Source organism: Neofelis nebulosa, chromosome 17 (genome assembly GCF_028018385.1).
Source record: "Neofelis nebulosa isolate mNeoNeb1 chromosome 17, mNeoNeb1.pri, whole genome shotgun sequence".
Taxonomy (NCBI): domain Eukaryota; kingdom Metazoa; phylum Chordata; class Mammalia; order Carnivora; family Felidae; genus Neofelis; species Neofelis nebulosa.
Genome location: NC_080798.1, coordinates 12,403,550 through 12,429,891, shown reverse-complemented (window position 1 = coordinate 12,429,891; position 26,342 = coordinate 12,403,550). Strand labels below are relative to the sequence as shown.

The following is a 26,342-nucleotide window of genomic DNA, read 5'->3' as shown; positions in this document are numbered from 1 at the left end:
AAGTGCCCTGCTTAATGCCCATCACCCATTTAACTCAGCCCCCCACCCACTTTGTCTACTATCCCCAACTTTAAAAAAGAAAAGAAAAGAAAGAAAAGAAGAGAATAGAAGAGAAGAGAAAATAAAAGATAAGAAAAGAAAAGAAACAAAATGCCACACTGATGACTAGGGTGGCACTAGGCTGTGGGACACTGCGGTAACTGCAGGGTAATACTTTATGGCACATCCATACATAATGCCTCTCAATACTTCAAAAAAGCCAAACACTTAGTGATGTCTCTGGCTTCTCAAAAGCAAAGTTTCCAGTTATTACACTAATATTTTATCACTTAAACATGAAACGAAGGGACATCCTACGGGAGGCAGACAAAGTTAATAGCTTATATGTGAGAAGTTTGGTGTCCAGCTGGAGTTCATCATAATCCTTATAGTTTTGCTTGGTATCATCAAAAACACTCAGTATACACCCATAAAGATACAGTTTAAATACTTTATATCTTTTGGGACTGACATGGTGGCTTGAGGACATGAAAAGAGGCTTGCCGGTCAAAACCCAGTTTTTTACAAAGCAGCTCTTTCAACAGAAATTTGTACATAATTTTTGATATGACTGTCTCAAATATTTCAGAGATTAAAGTTTCGTCTTGACCAATGGCTTCACAATGTGAAAGCGTTACAGGAAGGGGAAAAAAGGTCATTTTACTTAGTTTCAGGCTCTATGGAAAAGATCACACATTTAATGACATTAATTTCCTTTAGCCAGTGGGGTGTACCAAAACACCTTGTCATTTCCTTTCCCTCTCTCAACATTTAGGTTCTCTCTTAGTATCAATGGCAGGGTGCTGATAAGAAATTGTGTTAAATCAAATTCATAAATGAACTGAATAAATGAATTTGATGGAGAAAATATGCACTGCAAAAGAAACACTAAAAGGTCTTGTTAAGGTGCACCTGGGTGGCTCAGTAGGTTGAGCATCTGACTCTTGATTTTGGCTCAGGTTATGATCCCAGTCAGGTTATGATCCCAGGATTGTGGGATCGATCCCTGCATCAGGCTCTGTGCTGTGGAGCCTGCTTAAGATTCTCTCTCTCCCTCCCCCCCTCCCAAGCTCGCTCTCTCTCTCTCTCACTGTCTCTCTCAAAAAAAAATCTCATTTGAAGAAAGCTGAGAATTTATTTCATCTTCTTAGTAGTCCTTTAGCTTTAGAGGTTGAGAAAGTCAATCATCCCAACATCCTCTATGAACGAATTAAATAACAAAAATTTTATATGTGTTGTAAATACCAAATAATCCCTTTAAACAGTTAGCTATAATGAATTAAGAAAAAAAAAATCTCAGTTTAGATTTTCTTTTTCTCTTCTCCTTTAATATAAATTAGTCAAGAATATCAACTCAGGCAATCCAGGCTGAGATGAGCCTGCATTCTTACTGAGCTTTTTATTTTTAAAAAAAAATTTTTTTTAACGTTTTTATTCATTTTTGAGACAGAGAGAGACAGAGCATGAATGGGGGAGGGTCAGAGAGAGGGAGACACAGAATCTGAAACAGGCTCCGGGCTCTGAGCTGTCAGCACAGGGGCCCGATGCGGGGCTCGAACTCACGGACCGCGAGATCGTGACCTGAGCTGAAGTCGGCCGCTTAACCGACTGAGCCACCCAGGCGCCCCTGAGCTTTTTAAATAGTAAGAGAAACCAAGGCATTTTGCAGGCAGTAGAGGATAAAGTAACAATAATGTTTTGATTACAAATATTTACAAAGCTGGCTACTCTCCTAACCACATCTGAGACTTAGCTCTATCAGAGTATATTTAACCTTTGAGGATTTCTTGTCTGTCTCCACTGCTTTACCCCACGATTAAATGAGTTCTTTGTTTTTGGAAGGTTCTTAATTATCATTTCTTCAACAGATACAGGCTTATTCAGATCGTCTATTTCTTCTTGCGTAAGTTTTGGCAAATTACGTCTTTCAAAGAATTGGTCCATTTCATCGAGGCTATCATATTTGCATAGAGTTTGTCCACAGTATTCCTTTATTATTCTTTTAATGCCCACAAGACCTGGGTGATGTCCCCTCCTTCATGTCTGATATTAGTAATTTGTATCCTCTCTCTTTTTTTCTTAGTTTGCCTGGCTAGAAGCTTACTGGTTTTAATGATTTTTCAAAGAGCCAGTCTTTGTTTTCATTTTTTTCTCCACTGGATTCCTGTTTTCTACTTGATTTCTGCTCTAATTCTTATTATTTCTTCTCTTCTGCTTATTTGGGATTTAATTTGCTCTCCTTTTTCTAGTTTACTACAGTAGGACCTTAGACAATTGATTTTAGATCTTCTCTTCCAACATATGCCTTCAGGGCTTTAAGTGTCCCTCCTAGTACTGCTTCCACTGCGTCCTACAAATTTTTATGAGCTGTGTTTTCATTTTCATTTAGCTCAAAACATTTTTAAATTTCTCTTGAGATTCTACTTTGACCCATGTATTATTTACAAGTGTGCTGTTGAGTCTCTATGCATTTCGGGATTTTCCAGTTACTTAGTTTATTGATTTCTAGTATAATTCAATTGTGATCTGAGAGCACAATTGTATGATTTCTATTTTTTAAATTTGTTAAGATGTGTCTTATGGCCCAGAATGTGGTCTATCTTGGTGGATGTCCCACATGAGCTTGAGAAGAATTCTCTCTCTAGTCATCCATGTGAAAAGTGGCTCCAGCACCCAACTTGCCACAAAGCTATAATTTTAGAATCGCAGTTTTAATTCAGTCCACAGGGGAAGCATATAATGTATGAAAACAAGAACAGTTTATGTAGAGTGGGAGCAGAGGGGGTGAGATGCAGAAAACAAAGACTGCCCTTTATATTAGAGCATAAAATTGGCCAGCCTATCACAGTGTGAGATCTGATATCAGAACCACTATTAATGATCAAAAGTTACTAAGCATATGTGTAACTTAAAACATGGATTTGTTGGGGCGCCTGGGTGGCACAGTCGGTTAAGCGTCCGACTTCAGCCAGGTCACGATCTCGCGGTCCGTGAGTTCGAGCCCCGCGTCAGGCTCTGGGCTGATGGCTCAGAGCCTGGAGCCTGTTTCCGATTCTGTGTCTCCCTCTCTCTCTGCCCCTCCCCCGTTCATGCTCTGTCTCTCTCTGTCCCAAAAATAAATAAAAAACGTTGAAAAAAAATTAAAAAAAAAATAAAATAAAACATGGATTTGTCTTCTTTTATTAGCAACGTGCCTTTTTACCCACATTTTCTTTATGTCTGAAGTTAGTTCAGGCAAATGTGGTAAGTTTTCTATTAAAAAGTAAGTTGTGGCAAGGAATTGTAATTCTGGATAAACATGTCTGGCACATGTAAGACATCACCAAATATTTATGAAAGGTTGTGTTAAAACTTAAGGTGTAGTTAAGGTTAAGTTGACATATAAAGTTAAGTCACAATTGCAGCAATTACTAACACAGTGACGTCTGGTATCCCAATGAAGCCATAACAGAATTAAAATTATCGAAGGAAACAGAGAGACCAGCTGTCTGAGACCCACGGATAGGCATGGGAAGTTTCTCTGTTCAGTGCCAGATAAATACATAACATATGCAATAAATTTACATAATAAAATATATAAAAAATAAAATGGAATATGATTCAGCCATAAAGAAGAAAAGCATCTTGCCATTTGTGACAACATGGATGGACCTTGAGGCATTATGCTGGATGAAGTAAGTCAGACAGAGAAAGACAAACACCATAGGATCTCTCTTATATGAAGAATTTTAAAAACAACAACAACAAAACACCAAGCTTGCAGATATAGAGAAGAGATGGTGGTTTTGAGAGGGCAGGGATAGGGGTGGGAGAAATAGGTGAACTGATGGTTTTGTGGGCTTAAGTTTAAACAAATTGAATACGAATTTTAAGGGGCGTCTGGATGGCTTAGTTGGTTAAGCATCCAACTTCGGCTCAGGTTATGATCTCACGGTTCATGGGTTCGAGCCCCACATGGGCTCTGTGCTGACAGCTCAGAGCCTGGAGCCCGCTTCAGATTCTGTGTGTGTCTCTCTCTCTCACAAAAATAAATATTCATTTAAAAAATTAAAAAAAAAAAAAGAATTTTAAGATAACTGGGGCACCTGGGTGGCTCAGCTGGTTAAGCGGCCAACTCTTGAGCCGGCTAAGGCCATGATCTCACAGTTTGTGGGATGGAGCCCCATGTCCACGCTATCAGTGTGGAGACTGCTTCGGATTCTCTCTCTCCTCTCCCCTGCTGACACACTCTCTCTCTCTCTCTCTCTCAAAATAAATACAGTTTAAAAAATTAAAAAAGAAAACAAAAAACAAAAAACAACGGGGCGCCTGGGTGGCGCAGTCGGTTAAGCGTCCGACTTCAGCCAGGTCACGATCTCGCGGTCCGTGAGTTCGAGCCCCGCGTCAGGCTCTGGGCTGATGGCTCAGAGCCTGGAGCCTGTTTCCGATTCTGTGTCTCCCTCTCTCTCTGCCCCTCCCCCGTTCATGCTCTGTCTCTCTCTGTCCCAAAAATAAATAAAAAACGTTGAAAAAAAAATTTAAAAAATAAAAAAATAAATAAATAAAAAAGAATCTTAAGAAAACTGTAGCTAGGTCAAGAGACTGTTCAGATGCTAGAGGACGAAAAGAGAGGACAGAACAGAAAGATAAAGAGCTGGGCATTTGAATAGGAAGTAAGTGCAAGAGTGTCTCAGTTGAAACCGCTGCGTGGGAAGAATCAGCTGTGATGTTGGCATCGATCACTTTTGATCCTGACTTTGGTTGACTGGCTAGCCTCAATCTTCTAAGAATAATGGCTACGTGTCTATAGATACTCAAGGACACCTAAATGATTAGAATCAGGACAGGCATTCATCAGAAAACAAACAACGCTCTGGAGTATCCCTCGATTGTGTGGATTTATTTTACGCCTACCAGCTGTCTCAAGGGGGCACTGAAGACAGCGAGGACCATGCCTCTATTAACCAAGCCTGGAGCCTGCCTCAGATTCTTCAAGGCGAAGAGAAAAGCAAGTCAAGTGAGCTGAAGCAGAAGTGTGACCATGACGGGTCTCCTGGGCAGCAGTGGGGCAGTGCGGAACAGAATGAGTGAGCGGAAATAAACACAGGGAAATATGTGAAAAGCCAGAGGAAGCTGAGGGGACAGACGCCTTAGGGCCTGACCTGTTCTGACTCATGTCTTAGGAGAGGCTCTCTAGCTGCTGTGTTACTGCAGGGCGGCTCTTACCTAAACACCCATCTCTCTGGGTTTCTGTCTCCATCATCAACAGCTTTTCTTCTCTCTCCAACTGGGATATAAGCTCCGGTTTGAAGGGCTGATTCCCTGTAGAAAGGCAAGGACAGCAGAAGTTTTAAGTTTTGACAAAATCCAAGTGATTTTTTTTTTTTTTTTTTTTTTTTCTGAATCATGCTTTTGGTGTCTAAGAACTCCCTGCCTAATGCAAGGTCATGAAGAATTTCTCCTGCGCTTCCTTCTAGAAGTTTCACACTTTTACATTTTCCATTCAGTCTCTTAACCATTTTGAGTTAATTTTTTGGTGAGGTGCGAGGCATGGATATAGGCGCATACAGAAGTCCAAATGTTTCAGCACCCTCTGTTGAGAAGACTATACTTTCGAGGCGCCTGGGTGGCTCAGTCGGTTAAGAGTCCAACTTCGGCTCAAGTCATGATCTCGCAGTTTGTGAGTTCGAGCCCTGGATCGGGTTCTGTGCTGACAGCTCGGAGCCTGGAGCCTGCTTCAGATTCTGTGTCTCCCTCTCTCTCTGCCCCTCTCCTGCTCATGCTCTGTCTCTCAAAAATAAATATACATTAAAAAAGTAAAAAAAAAAAAATTTTTTTTAAAGACTATACATTCTCCATTAAATTGCTGTGGCACCTGTAATGCATCTAAAATAGTTTCAGAGGGGCGCCTGGGTGGCTCAGTCGGTTAAGCATCGGACTTCAGCTCAGGTGCGTGATCTCGTGGTCTGTGGGTTCAAGCCCCGCGTCGGGCTCTGTGCTGACAGCCCAGAGCCTGGAGCCTGTTTCAGATTCTGTGTCTCCGTCTCTCTGACCCTCCCCCGTTCATGCTCTGTCTCTGTCTATCTCAAAAATAAATAAAGGTTAAAAAAAAAAAGTTTCAGAATGGCTTGTTCTGTATCACTACAATAAGCAAATCCACTAAAAATTGTTCAGGATCCTGGTTTCATTCCTCTACCCCCCCCCCCCCATTGTACCTAATGCTAAGGTGATATGATATAGTTACGTGCTATGTTCCTTAGCTATTTCCATAAGTTCTTTTCTCTCTTCTCTCTTCAGTGGCTATGGTATTAGTTTCAAATATAATTTAACTTTTCTTTCAGCTTTAGACTGTCCCGCCTTCGCATTCTTCATTTTTTACTGTTTTTTTCTTATTTAACTTTTATCATGTGGTGAACTAGCATATTTTCAAGAGTCCAGACCAGACAGAAAGGCACACTCAAATGAATGTGACACACCTCTTCCACACTCTTACCTCCCACCCACCGTAAGAGACTAACTTCACGATTTTCTGATTAATCCTTCTTGGGTTTCTTCTTATAAAGACAAGCAGATATACATAGATTTCCTTATTTCCCCTTCGTTCTTACACGAGTTGTGGTATACTATTAATGCTCTTTTGCACTTTACTATCTTTATGTTTATTTACTTACTTACTTATTTGTTCATTTTGAGGGAGAGCAAGCCAGGGAGGGGCAGAGAGAGAAGGAGAGAGAAATCCCCAACAGGCTCTGTGTTGTCAGTGCAGAGCCTGACGCGGGGCTCGAACTCATGAACTGTGAGATCATGACCTGAGCCAAAACCGAGAGTCAGATGCTTAACTGACTGAGCCACCCGGGCACCACTGCACTTTGCTATCTTTAGGGAAAATTTCTAGAAGCGAATTGCTGGGACCATTGCTGAATAACTGTCATCTTGCGTTCCTACTTTCTTTTTTTTTTTAATTTTTTTTTCAACGTTTTTTATTTATTTTTGGGACAGAGAGAGACAGAGCATGAACGGGGGAGGGGCAGAGAGAGAGGGAGACACAGAATCGGAAACAGGCTCCAGGCTCCGAGCCATCAGCCCAGAGCCTGACGCGGGGCTCGAACTCACGGACCGCGAGATCGTGACCTGGGTGAAGTCGGACGCTTAACCGACTGCGCCACCCAGGCGCCCCGCGTTCCTACTTTCAATGCATGAGAGTGCTCTATGTCCCGCCACTTTGCCCAAAAAAGTATAGTGTTTGAATTTTTGCTAATCTCATGGGTGAGAAATGGTATTTCAGTATAATTTTATGTAACATTTCTCTTATTTTTAATGAAAGTGAAATATCTACTCCTATGTATGCATGTACTTACATGTATGTGAGTGAATGTATGCGTGTGTGCGTGTGTGCGCACACACACACACACACACACACACTCCTACCTGCTAGTTCTATCCCCTGAGGCCAAGAAACAAACCCACCACAGTGTCAGTGACACTGGATGCTAGGTATCCAGACCTTGTTGTTAAATATCACGCTCCAAGAAATGGATGATTCCAGAGCTAGGGTAAAGTAAAAGAGGGACAAAGAACAGCATGCTATGCCATCAAGTAAAGAAGTGCTCAAAACAAGGATGGGGGGATACTACAAAAGTCCAAATCTGGAGCAATTTTAGCACCCAAATAATTACAGTAATATTACAATCCATTAAAAAAAAAAAAAGTCGCAAGTCCCTACAAATAAACAAATGGTTAAGGCGTAGGGGGCTCTTGCTTACTGTAGAATGCCAAGGGCTGACTGCTAACTGTGAAGGAGGTACTAAGGCAGAAAATCATTTTGTGGGCGCCTGGGTGGCGCAGTCGGTTAAGCGTCCGACTTCAGCCAGGTCACGATCTCACGGTCCGTGAGTTCGAGCCCCGCGTCGGGCTCTGGGCTGATGGCTCGGAGCCTGGAGCCTGTTTCCGATTCTGTGTCTCCCTCTCTCTCTGCCCCTCCCCCGTTCATGCTCTGTCTCTCTCTGTCCCAAAAATAAATAAAAAATAAAAAAAAAATAAAAAAAAAAAAAAAACGTTGAAAAAAAAAAAGAAAATCATTTTGTAATGACCATGGTAAGGACTGGAAAAGGCAAGAATCATCACTGGATGCTAAATCTATAGGGAAATATTTGTGTAGTCTTAAAAAGTGTCGCCCTATGATTGCAAGAGAAACAAAGCAGTGATTTTATAGTGGAGAAACGGAATACCTTGACTGGGTGGTCAAAATTAGCACAACCGGGGCGCCTGGGTGGCTCAGGCAGTTGAGCGTCCGACTTCGGCTCAGGTCATGATCTCACGGTTCATGGGTTCAAGCCCTGCGTCAGGCTTTGTGCTGACAGCTGGGAATCTGGAGCCTGTTTTGGATTCTGTGTCTCCCTCTCTCTCTCTGCCCCTCCCCTGCTCACGTTCTGTTTCTCTCTCTCTCAAAAATAAATAAACATTTTTAAAAAAATTAACACCACCCATGGGGGACAGACTGTGTGCCTCTATATGTGATATTCTCAAAAGGACTACCAATATAGGGTTCCAGCCAGAATGGATCATCTGAACCTAATTACAAGGGAAGTCTCGGGAATATTATATGCAAAATGGGGGAAAGGGAATTATAGCGTTCTTCCAAAATGTCACGGTCATGAAAGACAAAGAAACTGTGTGGAAATGTTCCAAATTAAAGAAGATTAAAGAGACATGGCAGCTAGACTAGACTCAAGACTAGGCCTTGCTCTGGGGAGAGAAAAATCGGCTTTAAGGAATGTAAGTTGCTCTACTGTTACAATCAGAGCACAAATGAAAGATGATGTAAAAGTATTATACCTGCACGGGGAATACGTAAGAGAATATTGCTATTTCTACAAAATGGACCGTTTCGTGAAGAATTAACCATGCCCAAAGAGACACCCGGTCTCTGTCCTCAGCTCTTGGGAAGTGATCTCTAAGTCCTGGGGATTTCCTGTCTGGTGCGAGTGTCTTTCTCACCTGGAGGCCCTGGGCTACAATGTGACTTCTGGTGGGGCCTGTGGCCCACCTGCCATCGGCTTGATTTCCAGAGGGGCTGGAAACAAAGGTCAGCCTCACAGGTGTCCAACCACATGGCCAAACGGCAATAAAAGCTCTGGGCACCTTGGCTTGTGTGAGCCTCCCTGGCTGGCGACACTCCACGTGCAGGATGATCCGCCACCGCCGGGCACAGTTAGTGCTGCGCACGACCCCTCTGGGAGAGACCGCTAGGAGCTGGTGCCCGACACCCCCTGGGTTCTGCCCCAGGTGCCTCTTCCCGTGGCTGATTTTAACCTGTATCCTTTCCAGGTAATAGAGCGGAACCGTGGGGATAACAGCTTTCAGTGCATTCTGAGAGTCCCTCTACCGAATTATTGAGGCCGAGGGTTATCTGAGGGACCCCTGAGCTTGCGACCGGTGTCAGACTGAGAGTAGCCTTGGGGACTCCCAAACTCTGCATACACACTGAAGTATTCAGAGATAAAGGGCCATGTCATATGCAATTTACCCTCCAGTAGCTCAGAAAAAATTATCATACATATACATATGTTTTCATATATACACACAAATATATTTGGAGAGAGAAAAAATATTTTATTTTACAAAAATAAATAGGGTATAATGTTACTATAGGTGAATCTAGGTAGAAGCTATAGGGGTGTTCTTGTTCTTTACTTTTACTTTACCTTGGCAAATGTTCTGTACATTTGAAGTTATTTACAAAAACATTTTTTAAAAATTTTGTTAATGTTTATTTATTTTTGAGATAGGGCAAGCAGGGGAGTGGCAGAGAGAGAGAGAGAGAGACACAGAATCCGAAGCGGGCTCCAGGCCATGAGCACACAGAGCCAGATGCAGGGCTCAAACCCACCAAACTGTGAGATCATGATCCGAACCAAAGTCATATACTTAACCGACTGAGCCACGCAGGCACCCCTACAAATACATTGTTAAAGCAAAAAACAAAAACCAAAAAATAAAAAACCTCTGAAACATCAAGTTAATAAACAGTTACCATTACTGGCACCCTGGGGGGGGGGGAGGGGAGCTGAGCAACTCACTAAATTGATTTCACAACAAACCATGTTGCAGAACCATAATTTGCCCATTTACATAGTTGGAAGGACGGATTTTTGCCTAGACAGAGACATCTTGTCTGTGTTGTACAGGGATTATTAGGACTCTTATTTGGCCAAGCTCAGAGGATGGTTTCAAGAGTCCCAGAGCTTGAAACACCTGAGCACATTTAAAGACACCCCAAGGCGGCTGGCATTCAGTCACCGCATGCCTGTCCTCACCCACAGAGACCAGGTTCCGGAAGTTCTCCAGCATCACGTCTCGGTACAGCTTCCTCTGGGTGGGGCCCAGCAGCCCCAGCTCCTCCTCACTGAAGACCACGGCCACATCCTTGAACATCACCGGCTCCTACAAACACCAAGCACACGCAGACCATGCTTATGGAAGGGGGCAGCATGAAGTGTGTGTCAAGGATGGGGAGCTGTTCTAGAATCTGGGGACCCAATCGAAGTAGCTGCCTTCTGTTTGCCTTCTACACCACTCATTCCAGCCACCAAAAGGGCTCCAAGAAAAGAACTCCTTGCACACCAAGCTGCTGCCACACAAACAAATAAATTGCTCCCTTTTGTTGGCACTCTTACAGGTAAGTCCCTGGAACTGTGGCATCATGGGCTACCGATATTTTAAAGTCACCCTTACTGTTGAAGCGTCTAGTTCGTCCTCTGTACCCCCTCTGGAGTGTGCAGCGTTTATAATGTTGTGATGTGGGCAAGGCTTCACGCGGGAAGGCTCTGCCTCATGCTAGCTATGTGACCTTGGAAAAGTTCTTGATTCTCTCACCTGCATGCTGATACGCGCAGCATGGGGTACTGATAATAAAACGAGTGACCTAAGTACCCGATAGATGTTAACTGTTATCATAATCACTCTTACGACCAGCTTTCGTCCCATTGCGGGGCTATATAGTAAGTCGAGGAATTGATGGCCTAGGATACAATGCACTGATCCAAACGATGCATGCTGGCTTAGTTTCAGCTTATCTATTATAAACAAGGCTGAAAAAAAAAAAATTCCTTTCACAGAGACCCTGGCTCATCCCCTTAAAATAAATTCTGAAAAGTAGAAATGGTAATGCTGAAGGCCAGCTTTTAGTGTTTTGAGCTCTTAACGACAGGTGTTTCCTCCAAAAAGATTTTTCTTGCTTCTTCTTCTTCCAAGTATAAATTCTTAAACCTCTATACCCTGGCCAACACTAGACATGAATAGCTAAAAAAAAAAACAAAAACAAAACCTCTGATAATCTCAGAAGTAGACATGGAAAGTAAACACCAGCTATTTAGCAAAATGTTTACAAATGTCCTAGCAATGAAAACCATTCCCTTTTCACTTATTATTTCTTGTTGCATTCCAAATATTCGTTTGGGGGACATTCAGTCCTTTTCTTCCAAATACGCTGTAAATACTTCGCATTCTACTTTGCTGTTTGTCTTCTAACTTTTTACTGCAGGGGGTTTAAATCTTTTGTATGAAGACCGGGTCAACACTGCATTTGTTCTGGCTGGAGCTCTAAATATCACGACCCGAGGCCTTCAGTCTCTGCGTGAGAACACTGCTTTGGTTTTGGATTTTGTTTTGTTTTGTTTTGTTTTGCCTCTCTTTCCTCCCAAACGATGCGCCTGATACTCTTGATCCAGGAGGGAAAGGCTTTGGAGTTGGCCAGACACTGGTCTGCTGTAGGAACTTGAGCAGGACTTGAACCTCCAGGGCCGTCTTACCTTCATGTTAATGCTGCAGATTATTCTAAATTCCCCTCGGGGCAGTGAATAAAGTAACAGGTGCAAAGTGCCTGCCTGTCCTATAGTCTGACTAAAATTTTTTTTAATGAAGTCTATCGGTCTAACAAAATGAGTTAATATACAAGGAGTGAAACACAAGGACACATCCACAGACACACACAAAGAAAGTTTCAGGTCTTGGGAAGAAAAACAAAATCTAGCTCTTTTTGTCTGAAAACATCTCACACAATTTTTTTCTGCGTTCAGCTTCAGTAGGATTTGGTTAGACAGAACCACCTTTTAGGTATTCTTTTTATAAAGTAGCCAAGGCATTAGGAAAAAAAAAAATTTTTTTTTTTAGTTTTGAGTCCCTACAACAGAAGGATAAATTGTATCAGAATTCTCTCAGAATTGCTTTTTTTTGGAAAGATTGTTGGTAGTAAAACCGATACTGTTGCCTTAAACTGCGAGAATTCCCAAGAACTTAACTTGTGAATGGGGCATAGTTGAAAAGGGGGCAGGGACGGCAGTTCATTGAAATTAATAAAAGATGACACATGTTAGGTGAAATAATTTTAAGTGAAAAAAATTCAAAATTATAGCTATTATTGCATATCATAATGCATATGAAGTGACTGTGGAAAAAGGTAATTTATAAGCAGAATAATGTGTGGCCTTTTCATTTTAAAACTTTTTGTTTTGTTTTGTTTTGTTTTGTTTTGTTTTGTTTTGGCAGGGGCACCTGGGTGGCTCAGTCAGTTAAGTGTCTGACTCGATTTCAGCTCAGGTCATGATCTCATAGTCATGACATTGAGCCCCACATCGAATTGGGTGCCATGCCCAGCATGGAGCCTGCTTAAGATTCTCTCTCCCTGTTTCTCTGCCCCTCCCCTGCTCACACACTCTCTCTTTCTCTCAAATAAATAAAGTTTTTTTTTAAATTATTTTTTGGGGCGCCTGGGTGGCTCAGTCGATTAAGCGTCCGACTTCAGCTCAGGTCACGATCTCCAGGTCCGTGAGTTCAAGCCCTGCGTCGGGCTCTGGGCTGACGGCTCAGAGCCTGGAGCCTGCTTCCGATTCTGTGTCTCCCTCTCTCTCTGCCCCTCCCCCGTTCATGCTCTGTCTCTCTCTGTCTCAAAAATAAATAAACACTAAAAAAAAAATTTTTTTTTTAAATTTTTTTAAAGATTTTATTTTTTAGTAATCTCTATACCCGATGTGGGGCTCAAACCCACAACCCTGAGATCAAGAGTCACACACTCCTTGGGGCGCCTGGGTGGCGCAGTCGGTTAAGCGTCCGACTTCAGCCAGGTCACGATCTCGCGGTCCGTGAGTTCGAGCCCCGCGTCAGGCTCTGGGCTGATGGCTCGGAGCCTGGAGCCTGTTTCCGATTCTGTGTCTCCCTCTCTCTCTGCCCCTCCCCCGTTCATGCTCTGTCTCTCTCTGTCCCAAAAATAAAAAATAAAAATAAAAAATAAAAAGTTGAAAAAAAAAATTTAAAAAAAAAAAAAAAAAAAAAAGAGTCACACACTCCACCGACTGAGCCGGTCAGGTGCCTCCCATTTTTTAAAATGTCTATTTCTCTTGCACACTATTGTTTGTGCAATAAGAAGAACATAAAACAGAAACTGAAAGGAAAACGTGTTTTAAAAAGAAACTGCGTGGCACCTAGATGGTCTTAAACATCTGCTGTAGTTCTTCCTTCTTGGCAAGGAAGAGAAAAGAGCGTGTCCTCCTCAGTGAGAAGTGAAATAATGTGCTCAGTGACGGAAGTGAAAACCCCAGCTCACCTGGAACTTGATCATTTTCTCCTCCTTTTCCCAGGCAAAGGCGGATACCTGAGAAGGCAAAACAAGGCACTGAGAAAGGAACCAGGCAAGGGAGGGAAACGCAGCTTGGTGCGAAAGAGAAAAAGGCGGCCCAGTGTCGGCCGGATTCCAGCCGCCGGTGAGGTTTCTCCTGGCAGGACGCCCGCAAGCACGGGACAGGCTGCACAGTGACCCTCAGCCCTCCCTCCTCACGTTGCCTTTCTGCTCCTAAGGAACTCGCCCCGATCCCGAGACACGTGGGCAAGGAGAGGCCCTGGGATGTACTGGTTAGAAGCGGACTCGGGCACAAAATTCTGTTTCAAAACCTGGCACCGTTGTGTGTTTGCTGTATATCTGCTGTATGTTGGCAATGCCACAGCATACGCATGCATAATATAGAACATATAACATAATATGTATCGTAAATATTATATACAATATATGACGTATGACAATATATAACACATGTATTATACACAATATATAACATATATATTATATACAATATGTAACAATATATAACATATTGTATACAATAAATAATACATAATGTAATATATATTATAGTGCCTATAATATACGATATATGCATCCATTTAACCACGGTTAATTAATAACCTCTCCATGTTTCATTTCTGTAACCTAAAGCAGGAGGATCATAATGGAACCGACATTATCCGATTGCTATTAGGATTACGCGTGAATAGCAGAAAACTATTGCAATTATACCAGTTTCTATTATGAGAAAACCAGATACTAATCTTCATCATAAAACCATCCTTGTAAACGTGTCTTGTAAGGCACGTTTGGGTGGCAAAGAGGACTTGCTTCATACTTACACACTGAGACCACCTTTCTGAAAAGTTTAATGATGGATGGGTATTTTAAAACTTAGAAATCTTATTTCATTATTCATCTTTAAAATTAAAAGAAAACTTTTTTTAACATTCATTTATTTTTGAGAGAAAGACACAGAGCATGAGGGGGAGAGGGACAGAGAGAGAGGCAGACACAGAATCGGAAGCAGGCTCCAGGCTCTGAGCTGTCAGCACAGAGCCTGACACAGGCTGGAACCCACAAACCGTGAGATCGTGACCTGAGCTGAAGTCAGACGCTTAACCAACTGAGCCACCCAGGCGCCCCTGGCTTTTACCATTCTTAGTGATGGACTCACACTGATTTTTTTAATGGTTGAAAAAAAAAATTTTAAAGACGATTATCTTATGACATATGAAAAAATCAGATTTCATAGATACTAATTCACAAATTCTATAAGGCATTGCTAGAACAGAGCCATGCTCACGGTTTAAGTATTGTTTCTGGCTGCTTTCATACCACAGTAGAATCGTGTAGTTGCAACAACTGCATTGTATATGTGCAATTTACTACGTTGCACTGTTACAAAGCACAATCCAAATCACCGTGGCTCGGTTATAAATCACAAGCATTTCGTGTAGCACATGCATTGCTATACCACAACGTTTTAACTTGTATTACAGGTACATCCTAATTACATCAAAACAAGAAGATAAAAATAGACTTTCAAAGTCTTACTTTTAAGGCACAATGGAGTGAAGTATTTTGTTAGTGAATTAGAAGGCAAAGATATATATATATATATATATATATATATATATATATATATACACACACACACACATATACACATATATATATACATATACACACACATATATATCTATATCTATCTATCTATCTATATATATACACACACACACATCAATACATATATATACACACACATCAACATTATCAGACCAAGCCCTCATCACAAATATCCTCAATTCACAGTAAAGGAGTGGTCAGAAAAATTAGAAAACAAATTCCAAAGGTTGTCTTTTAGTCTTGTTGACTGTTTCCTTCGCTGTGCAGAAGCTTCTTATTTTGATGAAGTCCCAACAGTGCATGTTTGCTTTTATTGCCCTTGCCTCAGGAGAGATATTTAGTAAGTTGCTACAGCCAATGTCAAAGAGATTCCTGCCTGTAACCCTCTAGGATTTTGATGGTTTTCTGTCTCACATTTAGGGAGAACGTATTTGCAAATGACATAGCTGATAAAGGGTTAGTATCCACCATCTATAAAGAACTTATCAAACTCAACACCCAAAAAAGAAGTAATCCAGTGAAGAAATGGGCAGAAGACATGAATGGACATTTCCCCCAAAACATACAGATGACCGACAGACACAGGAAAAGATGGTCAAACTCACTCCTCAGCAGGGAAATACAAATCAAAACTACGAGGGATCACCTCACACCTGTCAGAAGAGCTAACATTAACCACACAGGAAACAACAGATGTTGGCGAGGATGTCGAGAAAAGTCAGAATGCAAACTAGTGCAGCCACTCTGGAAAACAGTATGCAGGGTCTTCAAAAAGTAAAAAATGGAACTATCCTACAATCCAACAATTTGCACTAGATATCTACCCAAAGGATACAAAAATACTGATTCAAAGGGATACATGCACCCCAATGTTTATAGTAGCATTACCAACAATAGCCAAATTATGGAAATAGCTCAAATGTCCACTGACTGATGAATGGATGAAGAAGTTGTGGCCTGGAATATTACTCGGACATCAAAAAGAATGAAATCTTGCCATTTGCAACAACATGGATGGAGTTAGAGTGTACTATGCTAAGCGAAAAAAGTCCATCAAAGACAGACAAATACTATATGATTTCACACCTATGTGGAATTTAAGAAATGAAACAGATGAGCATAGGAGGAAAAATGAGAGAGGCAAATCATAAAACAGATTCTTAACTATAGAGAACAAACTGAGGGTTGCTGGAGGGGAGGGGAGGGGAGGGGAGGGGAGCTGGGGGGATGGGTTAAATGGATGATCGGTACTAAGGAGGGCACATGTGATGAGCACTGGGTTTTATACGTAAATAATGAATCACTAAATTCTGCTCCTGAAACGAATATTACAATATATGTTAACTAACTGGAATTTAAATCAAAACTTGAAACTACCAAAAAAAAAAAAAAAAAAAAAAAAAAAAAAAAAAGAAAGAAAGAAAGAAAAATTCAAAAATTTAAAATGAAATGTCTCATTGGGGCGCCTGGATGGCTCAGTTGGTTAAGCATCCGACTCTTGATTTTGGCTCAGGTCATGATCTCGTGGTTCATGGAATGAAGCCCCACATCGGGTTCTGTGCTGACAGCACTGAGTCTGCTTGGGATCCTCTTTCTCTCCCTCTCCCTCTGCCCCTCCTCAGCTCATGCTTGCCCTCTCTCTCTCTCTCTTTCTCTAAAAATGAGTAAACTTTAAAGACAAAATGAAGCGTCTCATTAGAGCAGAATTTCTTCACCAAAACATAAACGCTTCAGCCAAGAAGATACGAGGATGGGAAATAAGCGCAAGACGTATCTGCTGAACATCACTAGTCACTAGGGAAATGTAAGTTAAAGTCACAATGAGATTGTAATGCACGTTCATTAGAATGGCTAAAATTAAAAATAAAATACAGACAATGCTAAATGACGAGCAAGGTGGGGATGCAGGATGGCAGACAGCCCAGAGAACAGTTTGGTAGTTTCTTATAATGTTAAACATACAATCCCCATAGGACCCAACATTCCTATTCCTGGCTATATACACTAGAGAAATAGGCACACAAATCTGTACACAAATGTTTATAGCAGCTTATTCATAACAGCCAAGAACCGGAAACAACCCAAATACCCTTCAGTGGATGGATGAGCGGATAAACTATAATATATATTATATTATTACATATATTTTATTAATTAATGGAGTATTAACCAGCAATAATGGCTAATACTTAGCCAGATGAAGCCGTGATACTTACAGTGTGGATGAATGCCAAAAGCATTATGCTGAGTGAAAGAAGCCAGCCTCAAAAGTTTACATATGGTATGAGTTCATTTATATGACACTCTCAAAAAGACAAGCCTATAGGGGTCTAGTGGTTGCCGGTAGTTACAGATGTGGTGAAGGATGATTATGAAGAGAAAACAGGAGGGGAATTTGGGGAGCTGATGGGACTGCTCTGCATCGGATGATGGTGGTGATTATATACATTTATACCTGCATTAAAATGAATAAAACTGTACCCCCAAAAGAAAAAGATAGTGAACTTTACAAGAATTGTTTTTTAAAAGTCCATTTCCTTATCTGTAATATAAGGGTATTAGGTTTGTTATGAGAAATAAGGTTTTTTCCTTCATTTATTTTATTTTTTGGAGAGAGAAAGCATGTATGTGAGCTGGGGAGGGGCAGAGGAAGAGGGAGAGAATATTAAGCAGGCTCCATGCAGCGCATGACCTCACGACTGTGAAATCATGACCTCAGCCAAAACCAAGAGTCGGACACTTCACAGACTGAGCCACCCAGATGCCCTGAGAAAGAAGTCGATCTATGTAAACTATTGGAAACACTGCCTCCTCGTCATAACAGTCTGCAAATATTTGCTATTATGATTTCTACCAATGTATTTCTTAGGAAAAAATATAGTTGATTCTTAGGAAATATGTTTTAGATCATCAAAAGAATTTCCCATCCACTTTTCAACACTCTGAAATAGTTGGCGGATTATGTAGCTCACTAATATTAACTGAGATTAAGGAATATCGCCATCGACCATTTTGCTACCTCATTCCAATTTCAGAAATTCTGCCCTGCCAACGTTTCATGCCAGCTGTCTGTTGAGTAGTTATTCTAACCAGAAACCCTGGCCCATCTTATACTGAGTGCTGAACACACAGAGAAAAATATGACATGGTCCCAGCAACACAAGAACTGCAGGTGTATGGAAAGAGAGGGATAAGAAACAAAAAAACCAGACGCAGGTAAGCCAAATTCTATATACGGAAACAAAATCCATCACCATCCCTCTCCAAAGTGCCATGTTCTTGTGGAGCCTTCTCAACTAACATTCTCCAAGCATCAAAGATGCTTGAAGTGAAAACCTTAGAGTAGCTGCTAACATCTCCCTTTCTTGGTCTTGGATATAAAAAATAAATGATAATCAATTTCTGGCAATTATGACAACCAACGAACCACTATCATGCTGACTCAATGTTGCGGATTTGCTTTAAGAGGCCGAAACAAAAAGACTGGGGGCGGTGGGGGTACAAGGCTGACAAATGGTAACAAGGATTAAATACGGGTGATGGTTCCACTGGGGCTCATTATGGTTACTCTTATTACATTTGGCTATATTTATACATTTCCACAGTAAAAACTTATGGGAGAAATAAAACCTATATCTACTTTGTAAATCTTTAGTAAAAAAAGCCAAAACTATATATATGGACCAGGAAAACATTAAAATATTAATATTGTTATCTCTACAACCTGTGGTTACTGGCAATTAAACTTTTCTCTTGTGGAACCTGGGTGGCTCGGTCGGTTGAGCGTCCAACGTCAGCTCAGGTCATGATCTCATGGTTGAGCGTCCAACTTCAGCTCAGGTCATGATCTCATGGTTTGTGAGTTTGAGCCTCATATCGAGCTCGCTGCTATTAGCCCACTTCTGATCCTCTGTCCCCCTCCGTGTCCCTTCCTCACTGGTGCTCTCTCTCTCAAAAATAAATAAACCTTAAAAAAAAAAAAAAAAAAAGGAAAAATCCCTTTAATAGAGAACAGAACCTTAAAAAAAAAAACAACTTTTCTCCTTATACCTCAGGTATTTTCTTAATTCTCTACAATATGCCATCGTTATTTCTATAATCAGAATATGAACTATAAATTTCTAGGATTGAAGTTTTAAATATTTATTTATTTATTTATTTATTTATTTTGAGAGAGAGAGAGAGAGTGAGCAGGGGAGCAGCAGAGAGGGAGAGAGAATCCCAAGCAGGCTCCACGCTGTCAGCACGAGTCTGATGTGGGACTCGATCTCCTGAACTGTAAGCTCATGACCTGAGCCGAAATCAAGAGTTGGATGCTTGACCAACTGAGCCACTCAGGCACCCCCCCTAAGATTTAGTCTTTTTAAATTAAAGTATAGTTGACATATTATGTTTCAGGTATACAACACAATGATTTGATAATTCTACACATTATGCAATGCTCCCCACAATAAGTGTAATTATCATTTGTTACCATACAAAATTAATACAGTATTATGGACTCTATTCTGTACTTTTTATCCTTGTGACTTATTCTATAACTGGAAGTTTGTACCTCTTAACTCTCTTCACCTATCTCACCCATCACCCCCAGCCCTCTCTCCTTTGGCCACCACCAGTTTGTTCTATTTATCGGTCTGTTAGTGTCGTGTTTGGTTTTTAGATTCTAATATAAGTGAAATCATATGATATTTGTCTCTCTCTGGCTTATTTCATTTAGAAGTACAAATATTATTTCAAATAAAATGCCATTAAATTACAGATGACTGAAAATATCTTGTCAAAAACTCAAAGTTCATTGACATAGCTTTCGTGGCCCTCTACAAAAATCCAAAACATGCCTTCTCAACATGATACTAAGCATAGTAAGAACTAAGGCAACAGGTTGAAACCTAACTCAAATCTCAGCTCAGCCTTCCTCGGTGTGTGACCTAGGACAAACAACTTACGCTCTCTGTGTCTCCCTTTTCTCATCTATAACATGGGAATAACAGTATCCATGGGACCCCATAGGGCTCTTGTTGGGATTGCATATGTTAATTCACATACAATTTCTAGGATGATGTTTAACCTTAAGTGTTTAAGTAGAATCGTTAGGAGACAGGAAGATGGTGGCAGAGCAGGAGGACACTAGGCTTGCCTGGTCCCACAAATGCAACTAGGTAACTATTAGATCAAGCTAAATACCCTGGAAATCAACCTGAAGACTGACGGAACTAACTCTACAACTAAACAGAGAGAAGGGGCTACATCCAAGAAGGTCAGAAATGCAGAGATGTAGTTCAGGGGAGAAACAGATCCTGGCTGCTGTCGAGGGAAGGGTGCCGCGATCATGGAGAAGGGAGCGAGAAAGAGAGGAGCACACCAGGGACACCCGAGGAGAACGTTTCTCCATTGTCAATGGCTTGGAAAGTGAGAGGGGCTGAATTTTGTGCATTCTTACAATTGTGCGGGGCTTAAAGCCTAGAGGTTTTTTGGGGTTTTTTTGCTTTTTGTTTTTTGGGTTTTTTCCCTGCATGGCATTTTTTAATTGCGCAGCCAGTTTTAAATAAATGGAGAAAGCACCTCCCAAAAATTACACTAGCAAGGAAATATTCTGTCAAGCATTTACATAGTAAATTTCCACAGTTTTACATAAGATTCTTGATATCTACTTTCACTGTACACGAGGGAAAGGAGCCCCCTCAGGTAGGTGTTCTCTCTGCTTTCAGAAACAAACTAAAGGACCTGAAATTGGAGGCAAGCCTGGGATGCCAAGAAGGGGGAAAAGAAATGATAATGGGCCGTTCATAAATTCCATGTCCAAGCCACTTGTTCAATGGCCCTTACATAATTTTAGGGCAAACTACTGCCCTTATGATAAAGTTGCGATCTGAAAAGCTGTAATTCTGGATTGTAGTGATATATCTCAGTACCTTGCTAGATGATAAAGACAATACTTAGGCTCACCTATAAGGTTTGAATAGACAAATACTTTAGAGGAATTCCCTAGGACTTTACAGTCTCTACTTTGAAAGCCTGGAGCTTTAAAAGTCAGTGGGCTTGGCTGAGATAGAGCCCAGAAGGCTCTTGAAGAGAAGCTGTTCTTGAAGAGAAAGACAGGCAAACAACCGAGGGGAATGCAGCACGAAAACAGCAATCTGAAGAGCAGCTGGGGCACACAGTTGGGAGATTATATGCTGTTCTCAGAGCATGTCCCTGAGAGGCAGCATCCACAGAGACACCTCCCCAGGATAAAGGAGGTGGCCCGGCACCATTTCCCTCTCCCATCCCTCAGCATAAGCACAGAGCCACCTGCAGAAAGCAGTACAGCACAGATACTGGCTGCCTAACCTGCTTGCACCAAGCCCCACCCTGCTGTGCTCCAGTGGAACTGCCTTTTCAGTCTCGGTACAGTGGGCCCCTCCCCCAGAAGACCAACACAACCCCCTGCCCTCACCATGTCTCCAGACCAGAGAGTTTTGCAGGGCCTCAGTTCCAGTGGAGATGGTGAAGAGACTCATTTCACAAGCAGACCAGAGCACACCTATTTAAAACTCACCAAATTTAGGCCAGGGACCAATCACTGCCCACAGTAGGCAAAGAGAGCCTCTGCAGGCAAGGAGAACCTCTGCAGACAACTGGCCTGAAGGACAGAGCAACCAGAACACAACAGCAGAGTGCATGCAGCACACACTGTAGACACCCTGAAGTGCCAGGCCCTGGGAAATACATGGCTTCTTTTTCACAAGGTCATTACTTTCAAGAGCAAAGACACAACTAGCTGTTCTAACACAGAGAGGCAGGCAGAGACTTAGACAAAATGAGAAGACAGAAGAATGTATCCCAAATGAAAGAAGAGACAAGTTCACGGCTAGAGATCTAAGTGAAACAGGTATCACTAACATACCTGATAGAGAATTTAAAGCAACAATCATAAGGATGCTCAGCGGACTAGAGAAAGAATGGAGAGGTTAGTGGAACCCTTAACACAGTGATAAAAGAGTTAAAAAAGAGATGAAGAGTGCAATAAATAAGATTAGAAACACGCTTGATGCAATGACCAACAGGCTGGAAGAAGTATAAGAACAAATTAATAACCCAGAAGACAAAGTAATGGAAAACAATAAAGCTATATAAAACAGAGAAAGAATTATGCAAAAGAAAACTTAGGGAACTCAGTGATTCTATCAAACGTAAGATTTGTATCACTGGAGTCCCAGAAGAAGAAGATAGTGAAGGGAGCAGAAAACTTATTTGAAGAAATAATAGCTGGAACTTCCCAAATCTGGGAAAGGAAACAGACATCCAGATCCAGGAGGCACAAGAACCCCCAACAAAATCAACAAAAGCAGGCCAACACCAAGACATATTGTAGTTAAATTTATAAAATGCAGTGACAAAGAAAAAAATCTTAAAACAGCAACACAAAAGAAGTCAGTAACTTACAAGGGAAAACCCATAAGGCTAGCAGGAGATTTCTCAATAGAAACTACAGGCCAGAGGGGGTGGCATGATATTTTCAAAATGCTCAATTCAAAAATTCTGCTGCCAAATATACTCTATCTAGCAAGGCTATCATTCAGAATAGAATGAGAAAGAAAGAGTTTCCCAGACAAACCAAAGGAGTTCACGAGGACTAAACCAATCCTGCAAGAAATATTAAAGGGGACTCTGAATGGAAAGCAGAGACCAAAAGTGAAAGTATGAGGGCAAGAAAAACAAAAGCAGTAAAAATGAATATTTATGTAAAAACTCAGTCAAGGAACTCTCTCTCTCTTTCACACACACACAAATATAAAAATGTGGGGAGGAAAGGAGAAAATAGGTTCAAACTTAAACGACCATCAAGTTAATATAGATTGCTATATGCAGAAGAGGTTATATACCAACCTAATAGTGACCATATTATCAAAAGCCACTGATAAACATGCAAAGAATACAGAGAAAGAAATCCAAATATATCACTACGGAAAATAAGCAAAACATGAAAGAGAAAAAGACAAGAAAGTATCAGAGAAAACATAAAACAAGTAATAAAATGGGAATAAATACATATCTATTGTAATTACTTTGAATGAATGGACTAAACGCTCCAATCAAAAAACACAGGGTGTCAGAATAGGGGGGAAAAGAAGACCCCCTACACATGCTGCCTACAAGAGATTCATTTTAGACCTAACGACACCTGTAGATTGAAAGTGAGGGGACGGAGAAACATTTACCATGCAAATAGATGTCAAAAGAAAGCCAAAGTAGCAATACGTACATCAGACAAACTGACTTTAAAACAAAGACTGTAACAAGAGACAAAGAAGGGCCCTATAATAAAGGGGATAATCCAGTAAGAAGATATAACAATTGTAAATATTTATGCCCCAACATGGAAGCTCCCAAATATATAAACCAATTAATAACAAACATAAAGGAATTAATTGATAATAATACAATAGTTGGGGACTTTAACAGCCCACTTACATCAATGCACAGATCATCTAAGCAAAAATCAACAAGGAAACAATGGCTTTGAATGACACACTGGACCAGATGGGCTTAACGGATATTTTCCAAACATTCCATCCTAAAACAGCAGAATACACATTCTTTACAAGTGCACACAGAATGTTCTCCTGACTAGATCACATATTAGGTCACAAATCAGCCCTCAACAAATATAAAAAGACTGAGATCATACCACGCATATTTTCTGACACAACACTATGAAACTTGAAGTCAATCACAAGAAAAAAATCTGGAAAGACCACAAGTACATATAGGTTAAATAACATGCTACTTAACAATGAAAGGGTCAAAAAGGAAATGAAGAAGTTAAAAAAAAAAAATCCACGGAAACAAATGAAAATGAAAACACGACAGTTCAAAACCTCTGGGATGCAACAAAAGTGGTCGTAAGGGGGAAGTATATAGCAATAGAGGCCTACATCAAGAAGAAAGGAAAAAAAAAAAGAGAAAAATCTCAAATAAACAATCTAACCTTACATCTAAAGGAGCTAGAAAAAGAACAACAAACGAAGCCTAAAGCTAGCAGAAAGAACAAAGATTAAAGCAGAAATAAATGATATAGAAACTAAAAACTAAAAGCAAAACAAAACAAAAAAATCAATAGAACAAATCAATGAAACCAGGAGCTAGTTCTTTGAAAAAATAAAATTGAATAAACCTCCAGCCAGACTTATCAAAAAGGAAAGGGAAAGGACCCAAATAAATAAAATCACAAATGAGAGAGGAGAAATATCAACCAATACCACAGAAATACAAACAATTATAAGAGAATATTATGACAAAGTATATGCCAAAAAACTGGACAATCGGGAAGAAATGGATAAATTCCTAGAAACATATAAACTACCAAAACTGAAACAGGAAGAAATAGAAACTTGAACACACGAATAACCAGCAAAGAAATTAAATCAGCAATCAAAAATCTCCCCACAAACAAAAGTCCAGGGCCAGATGGCTTCACAGGGGAATCCTACCATACATTTAAAGAAGAGGTAATATCTATTCTTCTCAAACTATTTCAAAAAATTAAAAAGGAAGGAAAACTTCCAAATTCATTCTATGAGGACAGCATTACCCTCATACCAAAACCAGACAAAAGACTCCACTAAAAAAGAAAACTATACCCCTGATGAACATGGATGTGAAAATTCTCAATAAAACACTAGCAAATCGGATCCAATAGTACATTAAAAGAATCATTCACCATAATCAAGTGGAATTTATTCCTGGGCTCCAAGCGTGATTCAATAGTCACAGATCAATGTGATATACCGCATTAATACAAGAAAAGATAAGAACCATACAACCCTTTCAATAGATGCAGAAAAAGCATTTGACAAAGTACAATATCCATTCTTAATTAAAAAAAAAAACCTGAAAAAAATAGGTTTAGAGGGAACACCTCAATATAATAAAGGGCATATACAAAAAACCCACAGCTAATATCATCCTCAATGAGGAAAAGTTGAGAGCTTTCCCCCTATGGTCAGGAACAAGACAGGGATGTCCACTCTCACCATTGTTATTTAACATAGTACTGGAAGTCCTAACCTCAACAATCAGACAACAAAAAGAAATAAAAGGCATCCAAATCAGCAAGGAAGAAGTCAAACTTTCACTATTTGCAGATGACATGATACTCTATATAGGAAATCCAAAAAAAAAAATCCACCAAAAAACTGCTACAACTGATAAACAAATTCAGTAAAGTCACCAGATTCAAAAAAACAGAATCTGCTGCATTCTATACGCCAATAATGAAGCAGCGGGAATCAATCTCATTTACAAGTGCACCAAAAATAATAAGATACCTAGGGATAAACATAACCAAAGAGGTGAAAGACCTGTACTCTGAAAACTAGAAAACACTGATGAAAGAAATTGATGAGGACACAAAGAAATGGAAAGACTTTCCATGCTCATAGGTTGGAAAAACAAATACTGTTAAAATGTCAATACTACCCAAAGCAATCTACACATTTAATGCAATCCCTAGTAAAACACCACCAACATTTTTCACAGAGCTAGAGAAAACAATCCTAAAATGTATATGAAACCACAAAAGACGCTGAGTAGACAAAGCAACCTTGAAAAAGAAAAGCAAAGATGGAAGCATCAAAATTCCAGACTTCAAGTTAAATTACAAAGCTGCAGTAATCAAAACAGTATGGTACTGGCACAAAAACAGACACCAAGATCAATGGAACAGAACAGAAAACCCAAAAATGGACCCACAATTATAGGGTCAATTAACCTTAGGCAAAGCAGGAAAGCATATCCAATGGGAAAAAGACGATCTTTTCAACAAATCGCGTTGGGAAAACTGGACAGCAACATGCAAAAGAATGAAACTGAACCACTTTCTTACATCATACACAAAAACAAATCCAAAATGGATGAAAGACCTAAATGGGAGAGAGGAAAGCATCAAAATCCTAGAGGAGAACACAGGCAGTAACCTCTTTGACAGTGGCTGTAGCGACTTCTTTCTAGACACATCTCCTAAGGTAAAGGAAACAAAAGCAAAAAATAAACTACTGGGATTACATCAAAATAAAAAGCTCTGAGCAGCAAAGAA

At 40.5% G+C, this 26,342-nt stretch overlaps 1 protein-coding gene across 4 annotated transcripts in view; it reads right to left on the bottom strand.

Annotated features, from left to right (window-relative positions):
- The window catches only part of ZNF112 (zinc finger protein 112), a 33,503-nt gene that overhangs the window by 4,887 nt on the left and 2,274 nt on the right, over positions 1–26,342 (bottom strand). The window contains exons 2-4 of one of the 4 annotated variants that reach the window (XM_058709058.1): positions 13,619–13,666; positions 10,335–10,461; positions 5,245–5,340 (exon numbers count right to left, since the gene is read on the bottom strand). In XM_058709058.1, the coding sequence (XP_058565041.1) occupies positions 5,245–5,340; positions 10,335–10,461; positions 13,619–13,633 (238 nt within the window). In that variant the 5' untranslated portion in view covers positions 13,634–13,666. The other 3 variants (XM_058709059.1, XM_058709060.1, XM_058709061.1) reach the window with 3 other exon arrangements.